This window comes from Cynoglossus semilaevis, chromosome 1, assembly GCF_000523025.1.
Source record: "Cynoglossus semilaevis isolate Cse_v1.0 chromosome 1, Cse_v1.0, whole genome shotgun sequence".
NCBI lineage: Eukaryota > Metazoa > Chordata > Actinopteri > Pleuronectiformes > Cynoglossidae > Cynoglossus > Cynoglossus semilaevis.
Window position 1 is genome coordinate 33580833 of NC_024307.1, and position 9570 is coordinate 33590402.

Genomic DNA, 9570 nt, shown 5'->3' on the forward strand with positions numbered 1-9570 from the left:
GTCCTAGGAGGTGAATTAGTGTTGCCAATAATTACCATGGACTCTCTAGATCCCCCCTCTATCGCAACCCGCTTTCCAGTAATCCCCTCACCTCCCACCACTTATCGCCCTTTCCTCACCTTGCTCGAAACCACCAAAGAGGCCCTCCCCTTGCCCAACGGCCGCCCCCCATGCCCCTTGGATCAGGAAGACTGCGAAGAGACCATTGAGGTATCGGCATACGGCTCTGGGGAGATGACCGAGTCAGATGATGAGGACTATAATAAAAACTCCCCCCTGGTCACTGATAGAACTGTCCTTCCACCTCCCCCGGCCGCCGATGGAGGTGTCCAGAACCCACGAGATCGCCATTTCTCCCGATTTCCCAACTCCCACAACCCACCTCAGTCCTCCACTCCTACAGCCAACCCTGACCAGCTCAGTCCTCGCATCAAATCGTCTGCCGGTGGCAGCAGCAGTAGCAACAATATCCCCGCTGGGAAAATGAATAACCGGGACCAGGTGCTGCTGCCGCCAGCGCACCCTTCGTCAGATCCAGGCCACCATAGAGTGCCGGGAATAACCTACCCCCCGAATTTTCCTCATGTTCCCACTCCAGATCCCACATCTCCCGAGAGAGGGCTCCCAGGCGCTGTGGAGGTGCAGCAGTCGAGCAGCACCACAGGAATGGTCGTCGGCATCGTGGCAGCGGCGGCACTATGTATCCTCATCTTGCTGTATGCCATGTACAAGTACCGAAACCGGGATGAGGGCTCATATCAGGTGGACCAGAGTCGCAACTACATCAGCAACTCAGCCACGCAGAGCAACGGAGCCTTGGTGAAGGAGAAACAGCCCAGCACTGCCAAGACAGTCACCAAGAACAAGAAGAACAAAGACAAAGAGTACTACGTCTGAGGGACCGCCTCCTCCCTTTCCCCTCCGACACACAGAGACAGACAGCGGATTCACTTAGAGAAGGAAAGAGACACAAGGGAGGAAGAAAGAGAGAGGGAGAGAGGCAGTATATATAAAATGTAAAACACAACATTAAACTCAGTATTGTCAGGTGATCATACATGTTACAGAATCTAGTTTCATTCAGAAGGAAGTGGCAACTGAAAAAGCAAGGCTGACGTAAATAATTTGTGGAGAGAAATTCAAGTGGTCCTCTGATCGAGTTGTTCATTTAGTTGTGGTTTTGGGCAAAAGTTGTTACACCTCAGATTCAAACACACAATGTGCCAACAGTCATGAAGCAAACGCTGATACCAGATATTTACGAATAACGGGCCATTTAATACCACGAGTACTGCAGAAAAGCGCCATCATCAGTATTTGTGTCAAGGTCTATAATTCATTCTGAGGCAACTTGTGGTGTAAGTCGTCACCTTAGACAGTATCAGCATATTATTTTTCCCAACCAGGCTTGAGTTAGCAACATGACATCCCTCTGTGAATCAATATACTGCCAGCTTACTGAAATCCAGCTTCTTTAACTCTGATTGAAGGGTCCTCTCTTTCTTCCTCCCCCAGCCTCGTGCGCTGTTTCTTTCCTTGTCTACAGTGATCAGCGGCTGATGCGACGTAAACTCAAGCATGTAGTATTCATTTATGAAAAAGAGATAAAAACTGTTATTCTTTCTGTGGAGTTTTAAAAAAGAGTTATACAATTGATGATCATACCAACGTTTAACGTAGCAACTATGTGAGACACCTCCGCTCCAAGCTAACGGACGCTAACTTGTACGTTTAGCTGCCAAAAAACTTGTTGAGGCCAAAACCTCTCGGTCGTCCTTATGTCCCAGCAGATCTGTGTCATGTATTTCTAGGGCTCCGAGGTCGCCTTTCATTGGGCCGGCAGAGAAACTGTCTTTGTCCTACACGTACTAATAACAGAAAAACAAAGAAGAACCTCCAGCAAATTAAACAAACTCTGTTCCACATAATTATAAATATATGTATAGACGTTGCAGAAACCCAAGGACCTACAATGTGTTCAAATGGGAACAAGAGCGTTCATTGATGATACACAGAAAAGACGGTCTTCAAGCTGAGGGACGTCAGAGCAGATTCACCTCCTCAATGCCCCTTGAATCCCCTTCAGTTTCATGACCAAGAACAACTGATGCAATGCCTTGCTGCAAGACTCAGTCACTTCAGTTTGTTCTTTTGAAATTTTTTTTTTTCTCATTTTGTTTTTTTCCCCCCTCTGGAGAAAAGAGAGACAGCAGAAATTCTACATTTGCTGGAGATGCTGGAATTGGAATGAGAAGTCTTGCAGTTGAAATAGTGACTTTGTCTTTTGCCCGTCTCTGGCCGGACTGGACTGACGGCAGCCGATGGGCCGAGGAAACTTTATAGAAAGAGCACACAAATAGAGAGGTGAACAGGAGTTCCCTGGAAGATGTACAACAGAACTCTAGTATTCAAATTTTCTCAGCGCTATTAAAAAAAACAAAAGAAATCTATCATGAAAAGAGAAGAAAAATACAAGAAAAAGTTTGTGAAATGTCTAAATATTTGACTCCCATCCCATCACTAAGACAAATGTGTTTTCCCTCCCATCATTCCTGTTTGGAGAAGATAATGTCTATGATTCTGGGAAACTGAAATTTTTATGTGTTTTCTTTTGTCATTGGAGAAAAACAAAACACATATTCTCATTTTCCATTGAGAAACAATTTATTGTTTTTTAAATTTGTTTCTCATCCACGTTTTTTTTTTTTAAATCCCTCATCTACAGATTTTTCTCTCTGGCAGATTGTACGTCCTTATACTGGGTGGAAGAAATAGGCTTCACCCAGTCTCTCTCTCTATTTTTTTTTATATATATCTGTTCTCTTTCTATCTATATAAATATGGTGATAGAGACAAGATGGCAGCCATTTCATTTGACAGGCCTCATTGATTCACTCTCCTCCGGCCATGTTTGTCTGGTTTCTCTCTCATTCTCCATTCCAAACATACTCCTCCCAGTATCTTCTTGATCTTTCTAAATGTTATTGTAAAGTGTTCCAGTGAGATGACTCTAAATATGTGTACATTAACAGAGGGAATACACTTGGTTATATACTTCTTACTCACTGTGTCACGTGGTCTTTTTGTGGCCTTTCCTGCTGTAAAAAGGTGTGTTCTTCACTGGGTGCCAAGAACCACGTTGACCGATAGTGCAGTGACTGAAGGTGTGAACTATAGACCGCTGTTGGTTTCAGGTTGTTTCAGTTAAAAACCAAAAAAATAATAATGATAACACTGTAATATACTCTGGCGTTTCCCAATACTTTTGAACCCACGGCACATATTCTATAGATAGAAATTATAGATAGAAAAAACCTGCAGTGCAACACCAAAAAAGATTTCACAAAATGTAAATGTAATGGAATTTAATGATCTTATTGTTTTGGTTTACTTACAATTCACTTATTCAGTATGAAACCTGGGCCTATGCAGTTGAACACAATAGCAAAATACTCGCAGGAATTGAAGCAAGAAACACGCAAAGATATCCTTCAACAGCTTTCAGTTTTTGTAGCCATGACAAGCCAACTATTGAAAGAATATTTATCGCATTGACCAAATGAGACAAAATATTTCATACCAGTGAAGTGAGATTGGATCATTTTTCCGTCGCACGCTAATATGCCACGGCACAATAGCTGGGAATCGCTGATATATTTTATTCTTCAGACATTATGTAGCTATTTATAAGACTCCTAAAGGTAAAGGTAACGTAAGTGGCATGAGGGCAGAACTAGAGGCCTGAGGTGATGACACTGCAGCAAATAAAAGTCCCATGTGCATTGACTCTAGTAAAATACACATACGTTGGTTTAAATATTATCACCAGTCTGAGGTAACTGAAAATTCTAATTCATTCAAACTGATCTGATAAGGTTCCATTACAAGGTAAAACATGTCACACAGTAACACTCCGAACTTCTCAACTTCAGACAAAATCCACTTTGTAATGTGTCTGCCTATTAGCAGCATGTGGTAATATCTGTGTAAACGACACGAGTGAGAAAGCGATTACAGACTCAAAGCTCAGCCTGGCTGTACACAGGACTCTTCCACTTCAACTCCTGTTATAAAACCAATGAGTCTTCGCTTTGTACACAGGCATTTAAGTGGCCGCTTAAAACTTGCTTGCTAAACAACCGACATAAACCAAGGTGCACATTAAACAAGCAGACACTTAAGTCGTATTTTCCTTTGTATCACCTGTAGTAGAATTTTAAATCTCCAGAGTTCCTGAAAATGTCTGAAATTTTGCAAAAAGCCATTTTCTTGTGTTCCTCTCTATCAAGATACTCTTTTCTTCAAAGATCATACACATCAAACTCTGCGTAATTCTGCACTGCGTGACAAACCACGATTCTTTGGTAACATTTCCAACTTCTTGTGGTAATAACAGAAATAATAACTTGGAGCTATGCAAATAATATATTTTTTTTTTACCTTCATGTTTTTTTGAGTTCCCACTCAGAAAAACAGCCCGCAGGTAAGATTAGCACTGACAGTGGTGTATAAATAAAATAAGCAAAATCATGTTATCTTAAAAAGGAAAGAATATCAAGTGGTAACATGAGAAATATTGTGACAAACCTCAGATAAAAAAAGTATATTTGCTATTTCATGACGAGTAGTGAAGGAGATGCAGAGATCAGGGACGTGGCCGACTACCTGCTATGAAAGACAACTGTAGAAACCACACATTATATTAAGACAATTTTGAAAATGGTAGAAAAAGTATCTGCACCTAAGGGTAGTTTGACATTTTAAAAACACCCGTTACTTTGCTGCTATCCCTTCAAGGCTTTTTCATTGTACTGCGATATTCCAGATAATTTCTGATAACTCTACCACACTTCAGTCTTTAAGGGTGTTCACAGATGAGACACCTTTTAATGACACTTATTGGAATTATTTTCCAATATATTTATCATGAGTGGCGCTTTGGCCCAGAGGCAATGTCTCTGTCATTGGTGTGGTACCCCAGGGTTCACCTCTGGGGCAAGATCGAATACCGGTTTGGGCGGTTGGTACCTTCCAGTGGACTTACCACTTGCAGAAAGGTTCAGGGGGGTTGGTACGGTGCAGTGTGATCCGGGTGGCGGTCACGGTGACTGCTGCCCCCGCGACCCGGTAACGGATAAGCGGATGCAAATGGATGGATGGATGGACTTATCATCAATGTTCATACCATAATACAGAGTATTCTGTTCACATCATTTATTATCTCTCTTGGCTTTTGCTCTTGGTTGCGATCTTTGCTTGGTGATCACAGTCACACTCAGTCCTTTGAACCTTATCTTCTTTGATTGCTTCCTTGTTCTTAATGATGGTACAAATCGATGACTTTGCTAAGCCATACTGTAAAGCCAGATCTGGAACATGAACGCCATTCTCATGCTTTCCTATAATCTTTTTCTATCCCATGTTGATTTATGAAATTAAAAAAAGAAAGAAACAGGGAAAAAAAACCCCAGCAAAACCAGACAGCAGTTCTTAGCGTGTATATCCCAAGCACAGGCTGAGGCAAGACTGATGTCACACATGCAGTCACTCAGTGATCACTTGCTGCTAGCTTTTGCTTAGTCACTCAGTGATCACTTGCTGCTCGCTTTTGCTCTTTCCTTTATTGTGACATTTTTACCACTGTACTATACTGTAGGACCTTATTCCCTGCTGTACAATAATCGCTTAATGTACATTCTGTTTCATATTTTATTTTACAATGACATCGCTGTACTTTTACTTTTAGGTGTTGATCATATTTTTATAGTGGCATATTTTATACATCGTACCATACGGTGGCATCTCAAGGACTGCAACTGTTCTTTGAGGTTAAGTTGGTACGGACACCAGGTTGCACTTGATCCTGCTGAGCCCATTAATGTTGTGAATCCAAGTCTTAAATTTCTTCTCCTTCACTGCATTTGGCAAAGATATTAGTTCCTGGTACCGTTCTCACCGCCGCTGGGAAACGTTAAGTCCTTTCTGTCCTTCACTCCACTGAATGAGTTGGTTACCTGTTCTTTCCTAAGGGCAAAGGAGACCACACTGTGGAAGGAGTGCTTACAAAAGGTCAGCATCACTTCATCCATTAAAAAGTGAACCGTATATATTTTCCACTGCAGGTCAGAGTTTCCAAAAAAAGTTAGGAAAGACATAAGGGTGGTCTGTAATCTGTGACCACATCAAAAATACGTATTATAATACACAGAAATACATATTGAAGTAAATAAACATACATACTAAAGTAAACAAAAAACATACTTGGTCAGAATTTGACAAATTAATAACAGATCAATGTGACTTTATGGTACAGCCGTCTCGTCACGTCGGCTGAGTTAAGGCCTGACTTAGAGAATTTATAGTGCCTGCATCCATTTGACTCACAGAACTTTCACTCTGGCGCTTTTTCCATTTCCATTAGATCTGGAGACTTGTGAGAGGTGAGGAATTAAATGGAGGTGTTCGGGGAACCTGACAGGTACATGTGGAGCAAATTGGTATAATTTCTACATTCTTTGCATGATTTTAGGAAATATTAACAGCAGTGAGTCACCACACAACCGTAATGCTTTCTCCAGGCAGAATTTATAGAAGCAGAGGCTGCTGTGGGTTGGAGGCATCGGCATGCCATTTTTCGTATGTGACAAAAACAGTGAGCAAGAGAGAGTGGGGGCCAGTGAACTAATCTAAGACTGTAGTATATATTATTATTTATACTGTAATATTCTTATCTTGACTGTTTAAACCAGTACTTCTCAAATAGTGGGGCAGGCCCTCCTGTGAGAGGCAACGCGAGGTGCTGGGGGGCGTAAGGGGCGCCCAGTGGAATATGGCATGCAGGACATAAGTGTACCACTGCTATAATGCTTGAATGATAACAAGCCTCCAGTCACTAGGTGGCAGCAACTCATATTTAACATTTTTACAGAAGGCAGTTATCGCGTGGTATTCATTAGGAATTTGGATTCAAATTCCAAAATGGGGTGTCTACAAATTAGAATATTTACCAACAATATTACCAACAGTAATAGTAATAACACAAGTACAATAACATCCATATACTCATAAAATGTCTATTAATAATTATTGTTATTAATTAGTATTTCTTAATTAATTAAATACGGCACTTGAGGTGTTTGTGAACTCATAGCAAATTAGTAGGTGGTCTGTTGACCAAAGCAGCATTTTTGAGCTTGGAATAGAAATAATGATTTAGATATGTATGTTTTTGTTGGGTACCATCGTACCTGATGTTAGTGGTACAGCCCTCTTTTTTTTTCCTTCGAAGACGTAAATAAAAGCCAGACTTGAGTTCAAAAAGAAATATTTTAATTGTGAAAGTATCAGAAGAGTGTAGTCAGCAGTAAGTATGAGCAGCTATGGAGAGTACACAAGCAGTATGGGAGGGATGGGAGTGGGCACGGTGAGTCGCAGTGTCGAAGCAGGACTGGGTTTAAAAATGAATTGACCTTTAATTTCTGCAGTAAAATCTGCAGCAAAAACAGAAAAGCACGGCTGGAGTGGAGGTAATTACCACCAGCGCCTCCACGAGTCCACACCTCTGCTGCCGGTAGTTACATCACGGCTGTCATGGCTGACACTTTTGCACTGGATGCAGTTTTTGCTCATTAAGCTGTCAGGCCGCAGTCAGATTCTGCTTTCGCCCAATTTAATTTTTCAAACTCGCAGCCAGTCTCATTCTCCGCAGCTTTATAAAGTGTAGTACGGAGTAAATGAGAAAGTGTGGAGCCGTGCAATAAACACTAAGTGGAACGGAAGCTACGTCACATGTAATTCCACTCCGACTGTCATTCCGAGAAAAAAAGCCGGTGTGAACGTTGGAGAGCAGGCAGTTGAGGAGATCAATTTGTCTAAAATGTTTATTTAATCTGATAATAAAGTATACTTAAAATCCAACTGCACCAGTCAGGTCTATTATACGTCTAAATAAGTGTATTTAATGTGTAAAACAGAGCTGTTTTACATAGACTATAATAAGAATAACAGAATGGAGCACTAATCGGTACATATCAGAACGAAATTCTGTTGCAACGGCCCAAATAGATTGCATAGAAATATGTATGTATGAATATACATTATGTAACTGAATTATAATTGAAATTTCGCATATTAGTACTGGTACGACATACCACGCTGACCATGATTCAGAAAGGGTAAACATATATGTAAATAATATAAAAACTATCTATCGGTCGGTCTTGGGATGCAACTACCGCGATAAGAGAGGGATCACTGTATTATTCATATAAAATACTTGTGGAAATTTAGGTTACACCAACGACCCAGAGGACAGGGAGGAGGAACGATCCAGCAGAACTGATGAAGACTCTTGGATGAGAGGCCAAACGTCTTTAATTTACTTGAGGTGAGTCCAGTTGCCTACTTTTTTAAAACTGCTTTTGAGAATACACATATAATATTTCAAAAATCCACCTACGTGTGTGAAATGCTGCAATGACCTTCCAGTGTAAACACAATTAAAAGTCAGGATTTTATCAAACTTTTTTTTTCATAACTCCAAGAATGTGACACTTTACCTCTGAGAGTTGTGAAAATATGTCTTCACATTCATTTGACATTTACGATGAATACATTTGGTAAATGAAACCCAAGCTCGGTGTGAGCAGATGGTGGACGTAAGAAAAAAAGCAGCTCGTATATTTGTAGCATAAAAAACATGCTAGACCAATTCTGCAACGTTTTATGACGGAGTTTTCTTCTTCTTTTCCTTTCGGCTTTGTCCCTTTTTTCAGATGTTTTATGACGGAGTATTCAAATAACATTATGAGACTAAAGGTGAGGCAACACTGCACATGAACTTGAACTTCTCAAAAACTATTCAAAAATTATTCTTATAAACCTTCAACGTTATTCTCATGAATAACTGTATGACTTTATTCTCAGAATTTTTGAATTTTTTTTCTTCAGTGTGGCCCTTACAGAACTGTTTAATAAATATTACATAAATGTCAACCCCTTTACAAATATTTGCTGACACAAAACATGATTCTAATTGTGGTGTTTTTGGCTTGAGATTAAGTTTTTATTTTAATGTGTCTGTAATTACAGGTTAGAAGATTGGAGATTTGCTCGAGAAAACAAATGAATAGCATAGATGTGAGTCAGACATTCTGCACTTTTTTTTACCCCGAAAATCTAATTAATTATACTGCAGTCGTCACTGGTACTCATGCATTGATAAAAATATCCCTTCAGTCTCCTCTGATTCATCGTATTAAAATGAAAAGGTCAGAGTGAACTCGACATTAGATAACTATATTTATTCACTTTATCTTTCATTTCAGAGCATTTCTACCACCAGATGTTTCCATTCTGTGCACTTGTGAAAGCATCATATCATATCAAACCTTGGTTAAAGTTTTGCATCTTTTGGTCATATTTTAAAATATTCAGATATGATGGTTTCTGGAGTTTTTAGCACTTGGCAGCATGTTTTGCAGCATAAACTTGCATTTTAAAGTATTTCTGGGACTTTTTATTGTTTTGCATTTTTTTTGTGTAGGTAAGGCTATAGTTAGGCATGTTTTA

General features: G+C 40.1%; 2 protein-coding genes across 9 annotated transcripts in view; both read left to right on the forward strand.

Annotated features, from left to right (window-relative positions):
- nrxn2b (neurexin 2b) overlaps positions 1 to 2157 on the forward strand; it is a 572664-nt gene extending 570507 nt beyond the window's left edge. For 5 of the 8 annotated variants that reach the window (XM_025054502.1, XM_025054513.1, XM_025054507.1 and 2 more), the window contains one exon: positions 8 to 2157. In XM_025054502.1, coding sequence (XP_024910270.1) covers positions 8 to 897 — 890 coding nt within the window. In that variant the 3' untranslated portion in view covers positions 898 to 2157. The remainder of the gene's footprint in view (positions 1 to 7) is intronic. The other 3 variants (XM_017033577.2, XM_008327329.3, XM_025054515.1) reach the window with 2 other exon arrangements.
- A 5212-nt stretch (positions 2158 to 7369) lies between these two features.
- Positions 7370 to 9570, forward strand: part of LOC103391644 (menin) — a 4292-nt gene continuing 2091 nt past the window's right edge. Inside the window, exon 1 of the mRNA XM_025062200.1 lies at positions 7370 to 7423. Within this exon, the coding sequence (XP_024917968.1) occupies positions 7370 to 7423 (54 nt within the window). The remainder of the gene's footprint in view (positions 7424 to 9570) is intronic.